At 39.2% G+C, this 17,613-nt stretch overlaps 2 protein-coding genes across 3 annotated transcripts in view; one reads left to right on the top strand and one right to left on the bottom strand.

Annotated features, from left to right (window-relative positions):
- Positions 1-4,310: 4,310 nt before the first annotated feature.
- EIF2S2 (eukaryotic translation initiation factor 2 subunit beta) lies at positions 4,311-13,141 on the top strand. The gene is made up of 9 exons (XM_075177556.1): positions 4,311-4,491; positions 7,560-7,740; positions 7,852-7,952; positions 9,403-9,538; positions 9,821-9,921; positions 10,093-10,241; positions 10,361-10,417; positions 11,926-12,011; positions 12,638-13,141. Exons 1-9 carry the CDS (start codon positions 4,477-4,479, stop codon positions 12,811-12,813), a joined length of 1,002 nt encoding a protein of 333 aa, XP_075033657.1. The 5' UTR covers positions 4,311-4,476; the 3' UTR covers positions 12,814-13,141.
- Positions 13,142-16,208: 3,067 nt separating this feature from the next.
- RALY (RALY heterogeneous nuclear ribonucleoprotein) overlaps positions 16,209-17,613 on the bottom strand; it is a 131,927-nt gene continuing 130,522 nt past the window's right edge. For both annotated transcript variants that reach the window (XM_075177552.1, XM_075177553.1), the window contains one exon: positions 16,209-16,890. In XM_075177552.1, coding sequence (XP_075033653.1) covers positions 16,855-16,890 — 36 coding nt within the window. In that variant the 3' untranslated portion in view covers positions 16,209-16,854. The remainder of the gene's footprint in view (positions 16,891-17,613) is intronic.

Below are 17,613 nucleotides of genomic sequence, written 5' to 3'. Positions count from 1 at the left end.
GAACACAGAGCACTTGGAAAACGCTGGATCAATTAGCCACTGTTCAGCACTGACTTAGTATGGCTGGGGCTTGTGAGTCTCAAGCATGCACCCACTTGAGTGCAGGGTCCAGGGACAGTAATCTGTAGGCACAAGCGTTCCATAGGTGGCTGCTTACAATGCAAATAATATTTCACTATATTGTATGTATATTAAATATTAAAGATACAATTGGCGAAGTCCGTGCAGAACCTCCAGAGTTGCCTGCAGGGTTATCTGAAGCACGCTGCAACTTGCGGGATCATGTCTAGCTCTGCAAGGAAAGAGGTGGAGCAGGAGAAGAGGGGGAGCAGTAGAGGATGGTACTCGGGTGCCACTGCAAACGTCTAGACTGTTATACACAATGTAGGATGATGTGGCGCTTCACTAAGATTGCAGCCCAATACGTGGAATGGAGAGTCCACCTCCCTCCAAAATACAATATTATAAAATCATGGACCACGTACGTTCAAGCGCAGATTTCAAACACATAGAAGATGTTCAATATGGATATAGGCTCCTCCCACTTGATTATAAATGATTTTCCTTGTCTATAGGTGGGTACACCAGACCTATAACAAACTCAGACAACACAAAACAGGGACAATAATAGTGCAATATGTTCACAACTTAATAATGATAGTCCCAAAAGAAGTCCCAAAGATAGCTCTTCTATATTCATTCACTTTGTGCAGGGAACGGAAACGACACCAAACAAAAATTCTGTGTTGTTCATGTCCAACTCCCCCAATGATGTTATGCTTACAAGAATGCAAATGGTATTGGGCATCTCGTATATGTATACTCAGAAAACTCTCCTTCACATCCCATCTCAGAGTAAACTCCACCGATTGAATAATGCAAAAAATAATAATAAAACACAATCTGGTGCATTAACTTTTAAAAAAACATGTTTATTGCATAACCAGCATGTCATGCTTAACAGATTAAAACATGTATAAAAAGGTAATGTGTATATTCGGACCAGATTTAGCTGTAATCATGCGTGTATAATCAAACGTCCAGTTATATCAGATAAGCATCCAGCAACAGGAACACGAATCAGCTTACATCCTACGCGTTTTGACTCAAGACAAGAGTCTGCAAACGTCCTCAAGTGCCATCTAGTAAGTCCTTCAAAATCAGATTGAGGAATTGCAACAGTATCAATCCTATATAAATGTAACTTAATTCTGACAAGGTTACCTCTGTCCTCTGCAAACTATTTTATGTGCTCTATTATTTGCTCCTTTCAGCTTCTGTTGATATCCCGATCGTCGCAGATAGGTGTTAAGAGGACCCCTTCTTTTACTCAACAAAGTGTTCAGGCTTTGATCCTCATTAGGATTACATTAATTTGATTTTCATCTATGAATTATTAACTTTATTAAGAATATTTAATTGTTTCCTTGTTGGGGCTCCTCCTACTGTCTCTCCCCTACTATACATAGATCCTCAAGAGAAGACCCTGACCCCTCTACTTCCTCTACAAGGGGGGCTCTCTCCTCCACATGAGGTAGTACCGAAGGACAGAGGTCGGGGGAAGAGAGATAGATTTGTTGTCATCAGCGTAGAGCTAACACTGGAGGTTGAATGAGCAAATTATTGCCCCATGAGAAGAGGAGTACAATGAAAGATTTAAGAGGCCAAGAGCAGAGCCTTGTGGGACCCCAACAGATAGTGGAAGTGGAGGGGAGGATGTGCCACAGGTAGAAACACTAAAGGATATTAAACTATATATATATATATATATATATATATATATATATATATATATATACAATATACTATACTATTCTGACAGAACACAAAATCAGAACATACTTTGAAGAAACAATCGAATAAAGAGAACAGTTTTAAGCGACTGTAGAATACTTTAGTTTAACACAACCCGAAAATTTACTCCAAATTTTAATACAAATTGTCTATTTTATGCAAATGTATTTTTCTGTCTATTCAAGGGGTGTTTTGCATGTTTAGGGCCTGATTCATTAAGGAAAGTAAAACATATAAAAGGAGTACCTTTGTCCCTTGGCAAAACCATGTTGCATTGGTGGGAGATGTAAATTTAAAATGTGATGGGAGATTTATAGTTGGGATAGGGCATGTCCTAGATCAACTTTAGATTTCAGTGCAAAAATAAAGGTATCAAGTATTTGTGTGCTACATGAAAAAACAGCCAGTATTCAACTTATGTGCAAAATAATAAACCAATTTGCACCCCTTGCATTGTAACATGGTTTGTTCCAGAGAAAACTTACTTAATTTCTTGCCTTACTTTCCTTAATAAATCAGGCCCTTAATGTTCAAAGGGAAAGAGGGCATCAGCTGATCTACTACTTAAAATCTCAAGGGCATTATACAAAGATATATTAATCCAGTGCACTCACCAAAGACATTATTATTGCTTTTGCAGCTACTTCAAGCTGCATTCTATATTAAAACAGGGAATGTATTGCACATATTGTAATACATGTTAAGCCGACCAACTCACTGCAAAGTCTTCCCCTTCTAGCCAGTCCTACGTTAAATATAAATCTGATTTTTAACATGATCATTGCTATGCTGTTTAACTGCAACCAGCTTCTAAAAGCAAGTACTTTCCAAGCAATAGCAGCTATTAGATACCTAATCAGCTGGGAACCAGGGAATCTCATGCTTACCAACTTTTGGTGAAGTGCAAGTGAGGAGGGGGCATGACACAAAGCCGCGATTCATCATAATCATCAACATTTATATAGCGCCAACATATTCCGTAGCACTTTATAACTGGGAACATCAAAGTAATAAAACTAGACTGGGTATTACAGACAGACAGAGAGGTAAGAGGACCCTGCTCACAAGTTTACAATCTATAGAACAATGGGAGTTTGGTACGTGAGATTAAGTGCTACATACTGCATACTGATCGGCAGGACTGAAAAGGTAAAAAGTGCTTAGTGGGCTATATGATCCAATCACACAGCAATGTTGGTCATGAGGTCAGATGTTGTTTTCCTGTGTGTGCTGTGTAAAGGGTGATAATAGGGTACCCTAGGGAGCTTAGGAAGGTGGTTGAGGAATTTAATAAGCTTGTCTGAAGATGAAGGTGGGGTTTTCAGAGAATGCTTGAAGGTTTGAAAACTAGAGAAAAGTCTTGTGCAGTGGAGGGAATTCCACAAAGTGGGTGTAGTCCGAAAAAAGTCCTAAATGAGAGAAGGTAATGAGTGTGGAGAGACGTAGAACTTCTGCAGAACAGAGATGTCAAGTTGGGAGATATTTTGAGAGAAATGAAGAGATGTTATGTTGGTGCAGTTTTGTTGATGGCCTTGTATGTTAGTAGAAGTATTTTATATTGATTCAATAAAAACAGCCAACTAATGTAGAGTGATAGAGCGGATCAGCAATGGAAAAACGATTTTCAAGAAAATCAGTCTGTATTGTGACGTGTGTATTCTAAAAATGTTTTTTAGATGTATGTAACAGGAATCAGATAGAGATTGGATGTAGGGAACAAAGGATAGTTCTGAGTCAAGGATCACACTGAGGCAGCAAGCTTGTGTGGAATAGGATTTATTGTCATGTTGTGATAGAAATAGAAATATCAGGTAGCTAACTTCTGTTGGCTTGTGGGAATATTATTTTTATTATATTACTTTATTTTAAAGATTTAATTTGGGGCGGCAAAAGAACATCCAAGATGAAATGTCAGAAGCAACATGGGCCAACACAGAAGGTGAGAGATCAGGAGAGGATAAATGTGGGTGTCATCTGCATTTGTGTCATTTTGCAGCAGGGGCTGAGCCAAAATGCTGTAGTTAGGATGTGGGAGAACAGCCTGCTCTCCAGACAGACTAAAACAGCCCTGACCAACCTGTGGCTCTCCAGGTGTTGTAAAACTACAAGCCCCAGCATGCTTTATCATTAGATATCACGCCATAGCTGGCAAGCTATGCTGGGACCTGTAGTTTCACAACACCTAGAGAGCCACAGGTTGGCCAGGCCTGCACTAAAATATTCAACATTATTGCAACCACATTTCCGCGCTGACAGAACCAATGTGTGTGGCTGGGCGCCTGATTATTTTGGATGGTCCTATTTTCTCCACATGCACGAAATGAACTCTCCACCTAACCAGACATTTCTACATAACAGTAACACCGAAGACGACTACAACATTCACAATACACGTTGATTTGAACATAATATTTGAGCAGTCACGAGACTATGCCCGAAAGGACTACATTCCCCGTGGTGCACTACGACGACCCCTGGTGATGACGCTCCTCTAGTGGCTGCGCCGTTGCTGGTGACGTAGCAGAGTGGTATGCGCAGGCGCAGAGGCGTGTGTGTGGCTTGGAGCTGATGTAAGAGAGCGGACACCGGCTGGGGACGAGCACACCGGAGAGTATAGGAGCGCGCAGTATCTCGCACATCGGTACCGGACACCCGAAGCCAGCACCGGAGATCGCTGCCGATATGTCTGGAGACGAGGTGAGTGGAGGCGGAAGGGAAACACGAGGGCGCAGGAGACATGTGCGTCGGATGAGGCCCGGGGCCTATAGTATGGGGCGCCGGCCGGGAGCAATCCTCTGTCCCCATGCAGGAGGGAGGGAGGAGCCTGGTAATAGGGGTAGTCTGGAGGTGACCGGGTCCCGCCGAGCTCCCGGCTGGTTGCTGGTGTATATTACATGTAGTGTCCATGGCGGCGGCCTGCGGGTACCCACTTACAGCCCACCGTGTCCTGGTCCAGCTGCAACACATGTGGGCAGCACTGACCATAATACAATGTGGGTGGTTAAGCTATAATCGGCTGCCATGAGCCATTGATGGAGGTAAAAGAAGGATTTGTACTTGACTGTAAAAGATTAGATATTTAAATAATGATATACATTCATAATTGGAAAATCTGACATTTTCTGCAGCACTGGACAGTACGAGGATTTTAATTATTTTGGAACACAGCCCCTGCCACACCAGATCTTATATACCAGCATGTCTTAAGACTGGGAGAAAGGCAGAGTACATGAAAGACCTATTCAAGTGCTTTAAGTCAGCGTTGCTCAACTTTTTTGTTTTTATTCAATATTGTTGGAGGTATAATATCTCTAAACTTCCTGAATAACTTATATTAAATGGATATTTTTTTGCACATGTACAAAAACAGGCTTTTCTTTATTGTGAGTGATACAATTCACTAAACATAAAAATGGTTTCATGAAGCACAAACCAATGTTACTGTCTTATTAGAGCATTCAGGGATACTCGCTTGTCCTGGGCTAATGGCCCTAAAATGTACATCATCATCATTTATTTATGTATCGCCACTAATTCCGCAGCGCTGTACAGAGAACTCAATCACATCAGTCTCTGTCCCATGGGAGCTTACAGTCTAAATTCCCTAATCTAGACACACATTCACACACATAGACATATACATACATACAGACAGAGAGGTAGAGACTAGGGTCAATTTTTGATAGCAGCCAATTAACCTACCAGTATGTTTTTGGAGTGTGGGAGGAAACCGGAGCACCCGGCGGAAACCCACGCAAGCACAGGGAGAACATACAAACTCCATGCCAGTGAATATCAATGCATCAGGGAGCAACTGCCATCTAGTCAGTTATTGCTGTACAGTGTCCTCACCATGCATTGATTTTATTGGTTTCATGTTGAATATGTGCACATAGTGGAAGTGAATATAACAATTCTGTGTATTGTATATTTCCATTATTATGCAATAAAAAAATTGATTTGCTTGTTATAATAGTACACTGTTCATTCACTTTGAGAGAGGCATCAGGGCAGTATATGCTGGGCTTGCAAAACTGATTAAAATGTTATCTAGCTAAACATACAGAAATTACACTACTGCCTTCCATACTCTGCTGTCTCTTGTGATCCTAGTAAAGTGAATGCCTTTCTTGTCCTCATTGCCTGATGCTGAACAGGGTCTTTGCAAAGCTTAAACTTGAAAATTATATTACCACTTCTGAATCTGACTGACTGTATTGTTCAAGCCAGCATCAGAGCTAATTATCATTTGTAACCCAGGGCGGGATTGTGTTGGGTGTAGAACATTTGTTTAGTGGTACATCCCATTTAAACTGGTATTGTATTTAAAGAGAGAGAGCACAGTACAGCATTTGTGTCTGCATTTACCTACAATGTTTTTAAATGTAGCAAGTTGGATTGCTTTTTTTTAATATAATGTTCTATTTGAACATCCATTCTCTATGTGAATAGTTGGCAGAATTGTTTCTTCTGAGTTTTGGTCCACACTAGGGTCTCGCTCGGGTGAGTGTTCTGTCAAAATTTGGGTGGCAAATTTGGATAGTATTTTGGCCGCTTGGGCTGAGTGGCTGGATCACTTCCAGCTTAACACTGGTCATAAGATGATCACAAGCGAATACCAGTTTCTTACAGACATGGATTGGGTTATTGGGCCACACATGCAGCAATATCTGTCCAATTTCTCGCTATTACTGACATGGTACATGTGGAAAGCTTTGGGAACGCCACAGAGAGAACAACCTTATGTGTACACCTATCCCATGAAATGAATAACACTGGAATTATAACCTGTATACAGTTGATACTTATTCTATCGTAGGTTTGCATGTAAAATGATAAATTGTTTCTATATAATGTCTTTTTCTTACTTTCTGAACACTGAGATACATGATGTATTGTATATCCTTGCTGGATGTACATCCTGGGCAGTGCAGATAACTCATTATGAGGTCTATTTACTGTGTTTTTAGGATTTTCCTTGATAAATATCATCATTCTTCACTCCCGAGTTACCAGCACAATTGAACAATATTTATTTGCTGGGGCAGTGTTGATGAAGATAGGCTGCCGCAGCAAAATACTTCACTTTCTGATTAGCACATGCCCTTGTGTTTCTAACTCCCATTGTCCTATAGATTGTAAGCTTTCGAGCAGGGTTCTCTTACCTCTCTGTATGCATTACCCAGTATTGTCTTATCAATGTTTGTTCCCAATTGTAAAGCGCTATGGAATTTGCTGGCGCTTTATAAATAAATGATGATGATAGCCCCGCAGTTATCTATTGCGCATGCACAGGGGGTAAGCCTTCTTTTTCCCATAGCTTTACCAATGGGTAATAGCCTCTAATGCCATCTGAATATCACGTTCACTACTAAGGGCAAGTTCTGGAGAGTTAAGCTTTTTGGAGCTTGATTTATTGGGTCATTTCACTGTCCCCATAGACATCTATGCAGACAACTGTATTCTATGTTAACTATATTAACATCAGAACTCTGTGATGTAGGCGGCATTAAAGCTTTCATAAATGGCCCAGATACTAAAATGCCCCTTTCCCTGCAAAAACAGCAGTTGGGCCTTGTCAGTATGGAGTTTGGATTTCATGTTGTGAACAATATCGTCAGACATCCTTGAAGAACTCTGAACAATGATCATACATGTCTTTGTTTTTTGTTTTTTTTTAAAGCCACCTATAGGCTCACTGATTGATACGTGATCTAGTGCTGAAATAGATAAACATTGTCAAAATATTTCTTTTGACCTTTTAGATGATTTTCGACCCCACCATGACCAGGAAGAAAAAGAAGAAGAAGAAGCCTTTCATGCTTGATGAAGAAGGTGGAGAACAACAGGTGGAGGAGACACAGATTCCTGAAACTAAGGAGGTGGAACCAGAACCAGTAGAGGATAAGGATGCTGATGTGGACGATGAATCTTTTAGGAGAAAAGGTGCTGAGCCTTTCTTATGCTCATGGTCTTTTCTGTGTTCGCAATGCAGCCTGTTGTTGTATGAGAAGTAGGCTCTGCTACAATTGTAAAACTGGTGTTTATGTTTTTTAGATGCACCTGATGACCTGGATGACTTAAATTTCTTTAATCAGAAGAAGAAGAAAAAGAAAACAAAAAAGTTTGACCTGGATGAAGCAGAGGAAGGTGTTGTGGTACGTGGAATAACTAGGCATCAGAAAATGTAGTGAATGAATAAAATAGTATATCAAATTTGTAAAATAAATAAGATAAAACCAAATGAAGTATAAATGTTGCGGGGGAAGCAAATGGTATAGAGTGCAAAATAATGTAAAAGTTATAACCACAATAGACAACGTTGACTAGCTCCGTTTTGAAAAAATTGTATAATGGAGAGTGGAGTCCCCTTTTCCTCCGAATAAGAAACTAAAAGTAATTCTTAGCCTAAATAATGCATTATCAAGTGACTTTAATTCCTGTGTTTTAGCCCAGAGATTGGTACCCTTGCCACATGCCAAACTGTTGCATAGTTTGTAGACTTGCTTTTTCCACACTATATATTAAATGTATATTTCTCTTATCCATTTACCGCGCCCAAAGAATACTACCAACTAGAAAAGTTGGAGTTGCCCATAGCAGCCAATGGATTTCAGCCACACATATACTGGGTAGCTTTATTTTTACATTGAAATTTAGAGTTGAGCTAGGACGTGCCCCATTCCAGCTCTAAATCTGTCTGCACATTTAAGATCCCAACCCACAGTGCATCATATTTTTGGCAAGGTGCAGATTTGCTCCTATTATGTCAGCTGTTGAAATAAGGGTTTTACGGAGTCCCTCACCAAAGAGACACACATCTAACATAACCACTCCTTGTACGTTAGTCACAACAGCCTTTACCATTTTGACTGTGTCATTGTTTAGTTTTTAGAACAGTATTTGTTTGTGTTCAAATCAAATTTATATTTCCCATTGTGTATTCATGGAAGGCTACAACATTTATACCTAATGAGCACGATTGTTGCTCCGTCCCCCCGCTGCTCATTGTCTGGGGAGAAAAAGGGGGGGGGGCTGCCGACATGTCCAACGGACGGGGAGGAGAGGCTGCTACAGCTTCCCGCCCACTTAAGCTGCGGCCGCTCTCGGCTGGTCTAAGACCTATCTGTGGCCAGCCTAATGGCAGAATAAAATGTCTAACCTGGCCTTAATGCTCGTCTCAAGGGGAAGGACTGCAGGCCTAGGTACATGGTAAGTAAGAGCAAGCTGCTTCTTACCTTCACAGGGACCCAGAGTGAATAAAGTTGCTCTTTATTCACTCTTCTGGGACTTGGGATCTATCCCTGCGGTGCACCTGAAGAAAATAAAAGTAAAAAATAAATGATAGTCTAAAAACTAACTTAAGTATAGGCAGGATCCCATGTGACCTATCTCCTAGGCACTAGTAGAGAAATAGATTTTATGGTGAGTAAAAAATCTTATTTTTATCAATATGTTGGCAAGAACTAAGATGTTGTGTGGGTGTTAAGTTACTCTTTTTCAAGTAACAAAAGATAGTGTTGGTGAACAGTCGGCGGCCCAGGGTTTACACGCTATAACTCCATCTTCTCAGCAGGCTTTGAGTTATCCCTTGTTTTTGCTTTACAGAATCTAAAGATAGAAGGAGATTTTCAGGAGGCCTCAGAGTCCCAGGAGGATGATTTGGGATTTATGTTGACAAAGAAGAAGAAAAAGAAGAATGTCAAGTTTCCAGAGGATGATGATATCAATGATAAAGATGAGCGTAAGTCTTACATATGAGGGGGACACCACAGAAGATAGGAGGGGCTTATAGACCTGTAAGTGTAAATGCTACCATGCATGTTTGAGAGATCTGTGACCAATTACACACTACAATTTGTTAATACTTCTTCCATTGAAGCTGAGCAATTACATTTTAACACTTTGTGGAAGACACTTGGAAAGGTCCCTGAACACATGAAAATATATGCATTCTAGATCCTTTCAGATGTCCTCTATTTGAGTGTTCTGTCTGTGCATTCCATAAACTTATCACATCTTGCAGCCTTTGAAGAAGAAGACAATAAGAAAGATGACGGGATCTCCTTTAGCTCTCAGCTTGGACCTGCGTGGGCTGGCTCTGAAAGGGACTACACATACGATGAGGTGAGAGCGGAGGTCAATGCAGTGTTGGGTAGATATTTAGTTTGTTTGTCTCCAGGGAGTCGTGACTTTAATAATAGAGGCTTCTAAGTGTTCTTTTGTCTTGTGCCATTTGCTTGCTTGTCCACTGATAATCCTTTGTCTGACATATATTTATTATTACTTCTGTTTCAGCTACTAAACAGAGTTTTTAACATAATGCGGGAAAAAAATCCAGACATGGTTGCCGGAGAGAAGAGAAAATTTGTCATGAAGCCACCTCAAGTCGTCCGAGTGGGCACAAAGAAAACCTCGTTTGTGAACTTCACAGATATTTGCAAACTGTGAGTGCATCCTTGTGGAGTTCACTAGATACAGAATGGTCTATAACAGAGACTGTTCATGTTTTATACAATCTATTTTAAAACCATATATTTGATATTTTATAAATTTATTTTTTCAGATTACATCGTCAGCCAAAACATCTCCTGGCTTTCTTATTAGCTGAGTTGGGTACAAGGTATGTTGTGTTTGTTCATTTGAGAAAACAAAAAAAAGTTCATGGTACAGGTTTTAAAATTTGAATCTGATAAGTAAGGGCTCATACGTACGGACATTAATATCGGGTGTTCAGTGTCTATTCTTAAAGCCTGCTAACTATGATTTAAATCTAATAGTCCAAAAAACAATGGAATCAAATCTATATAAATTTATCTATTGCCTGCAGCAGTCACGAGTGATGACACTAGGTACAGTATAATGGGAATGCTCGTCTAGTACATAGTACAATATGCTGCAAGAATGTTTTGAGACCCCACGTCAAGCTTTCTGCTACAAGTAGACAAAGTACAAAGTTTTGTCTACGCTTTTAACAGATGTTGTTCAACCCCCCCCTATGTACCAGCCCTTACAGATACTTGAACATGATATGGGAAATACACAATTTAAAGTGATCTTTCAAGTTTTATCCCCAACAGTATTTGAGCATTTGAAGTCCTTATAGATAGTAAATATCTCTCCTAACAATAGGAACTATAAACAATGAACATATTGAAACAATAATCCAGTTTTAGTGTAGTGGAAACTACCCCCTGAGCCTCATAGACATGTACAGAGTATGGTTGTCTTTGCAGAAGAGAACTCTGCACAGCAACTGTTGTATGTCCAGTATTCTTGTCTATGGCATGTGGTACATTTATGAGAAGAATGCCAGTTGTGTATTTGTATCTTATTTTTTGCAAAAAGTCAGAATTTACATACATTTCAGTGTGTTGAAAGGAAAAAGGACTATTAACATGCTTATAGTGTAACACTTACAGTATAAGAAATACATATGAATTATTATCATACAGTTCTCTGCTAATATTCAAACAAGAGTCAGATATAAATTAAAAAAATGTTTTTCTTTGTAAGATTCATAACTCTATGTATACATGGAAAAAGATACGTCCGTGTACTGTACCTCATATTAACCACTAAAATTAAGCTTTGTGAAGTTCACTTGTTTTTAGAAGGACAATCGCTACCAGGGGGTAAATGTATCAAGCTGAGAGTTTTCTGGCGGATTTGAAAAGTGGAGATGTTGTCTATAGCAACCAATCAGATTCTAGCTTTCATTTTGTAGAATGCACTAAATAAATGACAGCTAGAATCTGATTTGGTTTTTCAAACCCGCCGGAAAACTCTCGGCTTGATACATTTACCCCCAGATGTTACTCGAAGTTTGAATGTGCAAGTTGGTTAGATATGATGCTTTTTTGGAGTCCGTTGGACATCTACAACCAATTACAGCATCACTGTTTGTATATAACATTTCACAATATATTTACCCATTCCTTTTTTGATGTCCAGCCAATTAACATGCATTGATGAATGCAAACTTGCACCAAATAACTTGCTGCTCATTGCCAAACCATTGCACAAGTTCTTTCCTTTTATAGTCCCTTAACCGAGTGCAGTATTGTATTGGCAGAAGCTTGTAATAATTGTTCTTCAGCAACACTGATTTCTTCTGTCTCCTACTCACAGTGGCTCCATAGATGGTAACAATCAGCTAGTTATAAAGGGCCGCTTCCAACAGAAACAGATAGAGAACGTCTTGAGAAGATATATAAGTAAGTGCTTTGTCCGACATGGTCAGTTGAGTCGTTTGCGTTGTCTGTACAATGTCCTTTTATGCATTCTCGAGTGGGTTTCCTCTTGCTCCCAGCAGTACGTTAGATAGTGATAATGTAATCTTAAATTAGCTAGCATGATGGCTGCTTTTTGATGTCTTCGCTGTGATCTGGCAATATGAGAAAACTTATCAGTTTCCTATTTTTTTTTAAAAAAAACCCCAAAATTGAGCAAGGTAATCTAGGCACACTCCAAAATGCCATAACTAGGAAATGCAGCTGCTGCTGTAGGCATTCACTTCTCTTGTGCCTAATTGGCATATGTTATGTGTGCATATGTACCCTTTTGTTTTCTTGATTCTCAAATGTAGAGAATACTTAGAAATTTGCAATGGTCTACTTGGCATGACTGATGGACTATCAGTAACCCCATACACAAAGACTTGGCTAACTAAATGGTTTATTCTAACCCTCTGAGGAGAAGAGAATGCATTAATCTGTTTCCTAGAAGTACTTACCAATTTGTCATTGCCGTTATACACATCCTAGTAAATGCCAGCTGTTCAGATGTCTCTTATTTCTGCAGTCTTTGAATATGCTCTAAGGGAATTCCGTTTGTCTTGCAGAGGAGTATGTGACTTGTCACACCTGTCGGTCGCCAGACACAATCCTGCAGAAGGACACCAGGTTATATTTCCTGCAGTGTGAGACCTGCCATTCTCGCTGTTCTGTGGCTAGCATCAAAACTGGATTCCAGGCAGTCACGGGCAAGAGAGCACAGCTGCGGGCCAAAGCTAACTAGCCAGCCTGTCCAGCTGGTGGGATTTTACCAATGCTGTTTGTGGATACTGGGTCACACAACCTGACAGTCAGGGAGTGGTGCCCTTTATATTGTAAGGAATGTCGTGAGACTGCGCAAGAAAATTTTTGGCTTAATTTTATTTTTTTCTTTGTCTTGCGCGAGGAATTGCTAAAAATTCGTCAGTGAAGCTGATCATTCGATAAAAGCACCGCTCACAGAAATTTGTTTTACCAGCTGTCTTGAGGATAAAGGGGAAGAATATGCATTTTTAACCAGACTTCTGTAAAATGCAAGATACATTAAAGTTATTATAACATTGACAGAACAATCACATATCTTTTCTTTATGCACTAGGGACATATCTTTACTATATATTGTTACAATGGTAGCAGTTTTAGGGCCTCCTTAGTGTTTTAGGTAGCGGGTAGTAGTAATGATTGATAGACATTCCTTTTTATTTTATAGAAAAGTACAGGGTATTGGCCAGCTGTTTTTGTTTTGTTTGCTTGGTCTATTTCTGTACAAAACGAACCTCACGGAGACCACAGCTTTGCGATGTCTGTGGGTCAGTAGGCCAAATATTTAAATTTATCCACAAATGGTGATCTATAGCACATCATCAATCATACATCTTATGCTTTCAGTTTTACTCTGTGTCTTTACAGTTTGGCCTGTTACAGAGAAGGGTGGCATTAGTTTGTGGGTGTGATATTTTATAAACTTGGATTTTCTATATCCATTTTTTTTAGCCTATGGAATGCATATAGATGGATCAGTATAGATTTCGATATATCTAATCCAGGTCTATTTCCACAGTGGATAAATGGTGTTATTTTACTTTACTGATTGGCCTGTGTATCTGATGTATTTCTGAGGCTTCTGTGAATCAAGAGATTTTCCTTGCAGTCTAGAAATGTTATTAAAAGGGTTCTCCTTAATTTTGTATATATGCCCGCTCTCCTTCCTTTCTAGATCTGCTTATGTTACAAGGGCATTGCTGAGCAATGCATATCCAAGTCCTGTATTTAAGCTGCTGTTTCGACTATGACGGAGCTCCAGGGTTCGGATCTGACTGGTCATAATGTGCTATACTGTTAACTCATTTAGTATAATGCATATAATAGTATGAGCAGTGGGTTCCAAGGGGATGGGGCTGCTGTGACTCTGTCAAAGGCAGAAAGATTAATTTTATTTTTAGGCTAGGGGCTCTGTGGCTGCAAGGTTGTACGTAAAGTAAGCATTGCTAGAAAGGAGGAGGGCGGTGATGCTGAGAAAATATACCACCCCCTATTAAGTACGCAGTCACTTTTTAAAGAGTTGGATCATCCACATAAGAGCCAGTCTTGGCTTTCTTGCTGAAAGAGCAGGTTTTCCCTCAGGCCTTTATTTTCTCTCTTTATCTGCCTGACACGACCTCCACTTTTTGCAGCTGTGTCACACCTGTTCTCGGACCTGTTCGGAGTTTTCCGTTGTCCTTTGTGTCTTGTTTCGTTCCTTCTCACCCTCCGTTTGAAAATCCAGGCTTTTATTTTCATACTCCTCAGCACTGCTTGCAATATTAAACATCCAACCAGACTTGGCAATAAAAGCCTGCCTACCTCTACTGGTACCATTTTGCATCTGTCTCCCATCATTCATTATAATAAGGACAGGCAGGTTATAGGCATCTGCAGCAGCAGTGCTACAAATTCTTATAGTCACAAAGAAAGACATGCTCATCTGTGACCATTTTTTTTTAACTTCAATAGTATTTTTATTATTAATTTTTCAAAAATGATGGGGTACAGAAAGAAGAAAAGGGATGGGGGGTAAGGAAAGGACACAAAATTAAAAGGGGAAGGGTTGAGGGGGTACTTAGTGGGGGGGAACACATTAAACAATTCTGCTGTTGTGACCATTTTTTTTATAGTGCTACTATTTTTTCGGTAATAAAAATAATGTACACATGAAAAATTAATCGGTTTACAAATATCTGAATAAAATAATCAATATTTAACAAAATAACCCAATGAATGGTTATGTATAATAAAAAGTTAACAATTGGTAGGGTTCTCCATGCTATATTAATTACCTTAATAATTACACTTAATATATTTAATATTAAGTACTTTTGGCAAGTTTCCTTTAAAATGTATGGGATAGGGTGAATTGTCCAGTGATGTTGCCTCTGTTTTAGATTCACATTGCTTATTTGCTGGCTTTGTACGTTCAATCGCTGGTCATTTCTGCACCTCTCCTGCCTTTTGGTTGTACAATTCTAACTATTAAGTCAGTCTTGAAAACATTTTTTTTTTTTTTTTTTAGAAATAGACATAGTAATGAGGGTATATGTGTTGTTTTATGTAGTATATTCTACATACATCATCCTGTTAAACAAGAGAATTTCCTTAACTATTCATTCACTGGATGGTTCGGCCTACTCATAAAAAGGAAAATTAACATTACACATCATTGTTAGTCATTAATAGCTGGGGGAAGTATAGCACCTTTCTTGCAGATGCCTATATATATATATATATATATATATATATATATATATAAAATCTCCAGCACAAAGGGATATATTTTTATACCAAGCACAGCTTTGTCTTTCAAGTTTGAAAACAACAAGGTGTTTTCATGGTTGGGAGTTTGCTTGGAAGTGGCCACATGAGGACTAGACTGCCAAATATAGCCTAGGAACATGGTAATCGCTACAATTTGAGTGATGGGAAAATGCTTACAAATGAGCTTATTTAGAATTAAACTTCTAAGGAGTACTGATTCTTATTTATATCTTGTTTTTATTTTGCTTGTCACGAAGAAGCAGTTTTATAGAATGTGATGCTAAATTAATCTGATTTAAGGTAGCTAAAAGTGAACATTTTCTAAGGGCTGTATATTTTATATACAGATTGCATTTAAACTAAGAGTGAGTGAGTTCTCTACAGCGCTGCGGAACTAGTGGCTATATGAATACATGGCAGTAATAATACAATTGTGCTACATATCTGAAACATCATGTATTCTGTACACATCAATGTACAGGGAAGTGCTATATGTACAAAGTTAGGTGGGATTTTAACATAAATCATTTACACAACCTCTATTCGATATACAGAAGCATTTTGCAAATCATATTATGGAACCTGTAGTATAAAGGCTCTGAAAGTTCTCTGTACAGCACCCAAGTTCTGTTAATCAGCTTTGCAACCCATTTTTCACTTTTTAATTAGTGGATTTGCTACTGTTTACAATGTGTAATATTGTAAATATCGGGGTCCTTGACCACTATTTAAAGTGGTAATAGTATGTAACAGCTTACAGTAGAATGAAGTGACCCACAGTTTACAGACCCCAGACTTAGCAGGACTTTGCAACGACATCGTGTAAGTTAAAAATGACAGTACTCTTACTGCTTTCAACTTCAGGAAGAATTTTTATTTCCTTTTATCGCCTTCCTCATCTGTTAGCTCTATGCAAAGCACTACCAGACAATACATCTATCTTTTTTTTTTATTACATTAAAGGTTGACATGCATTTAAAGCTTTGTTGGGGGTGGGTGGGGGGGGACGGACAACCAAACAGAATATTTTCAAAGTAGGAGAATTGGGTATGTACCAGTTTAAATAAAAGCACAATTTCCTCTTAAGCATGTTTAAATTTAAACTACTACACATCATAGTTTTTTATTTTATATATAACAGTTGTTAAATTGGAACGGTTTGCAATGTTCTACTGGTGGATTAGTGTCTTGGGACTAAGTTGCACATATATTTTATGTTGTCTGCTTTCTTGAAGCTTGGTGTCTGCTTTGGTAGCCCATTATACCCAACGTCAGCCGATCTTACATATGTCTTGTGGGTACTCTTCCATGTGACTCGGCTATATACATGAGTCCTGCTTTCCACATCAAGTAATGCTGTTTATCCTAAGAAGCAAATCTCTCCCAGGTTCCCTGTAGACCACACTGGTTTGTTTTCTAGATTCAGGATCTCCGATCACCAATGGGCATCTTTGTAGCATCTTGCACAGCAGTATACCCCCCTTGAATGGCTTCCTCAGACTTGCATACTGTACATAGCGTAAGATGTGCCCTTGGAAGACATACTGGCTATTATTAATACATAATACGATGTTAATCCATAGGGTTGATTAATATAGTGCAACAGCAAATATCGACACAAAGTTTTGTATGTAAAAGAACACGGTGATTATGATGAGTTTGGACGCATTTGTGTAAAACATAAACTGACATGAAGTGGGTTGACAATAATCATCATCATCATATATTTATATAGTGCCACTGATTCCGCAGCGCTGTACAGAGAACGCATTCACATCGGTCCCTGCCCCATTGGAGCTCACAGTTTAAATTCTCTAACACACACAACACACAACACACACACACACAACACACACACACACAACACACACACACAACACACACAACACACAACACACACACACAACACACACAACACACACACACACACACACACCCCCCCCCCCCCCCCTAGTATGTTTTTTTGGAGTGTGGGAGGAAACCGGGCGCTACTTTGATCGCAAAATATACACTCTATTTGAGTTTTTATTTTATTCCACATTATTAAAGTAGGTATAACTTTGTGCAAGAGATTTTTTTTTCCGTTCATTAGTACACAATCGATGAAGTAAGCACATATCCACCTAGGTTGGTGAATCCATAATCAACCAATTGGAAGTGGCTGGCTAATGCAGGCGGCTCATAGTGTATTTGCACCTGCCCTCAAGGACACACAATTGATATGGCTGCTGACGGACATATCTCTGTCTCTGTG

The sequence above is a fragment of the Mixophyes fleayi genome, chromosome 6 (genome assembly GCF_038048845.1).
Source record: "Mixophyes fleayi isolate aMixFle1 chromosome 6, aMixFle1.hap1, whole genome shotgun sequence".
NCBI classification, from domain to species: Eukaryota; Metazoa; Chordata; class Amphibia; order Anura; family Limnodynastidae; genus Mixophyes; species Mixophyes fleayi.
Note: the sequence above shows the minus strand (reverse complement) of the source record. Positions and strands in the feature narration are given on the sequence as shown.

Coding starts and splice junctions, on each gene's coding strand:
- EIF2S2 (XM_075177556.1), top strand. Junction 7,953..9,402: donor AAGCAGAGGAAGGTGTTGTG/GTACGTGGAATA, acceptor TTTGCTTTACAG/AATCTAAAGATAGAAGGAGA. Junction 9,539..9,820: donor TATCAATGATAAAGATGAGC/GTAAGTCTTACA, acceptor CACATCTTGCAG/CCTTTGAAGAAGAAGACAAT.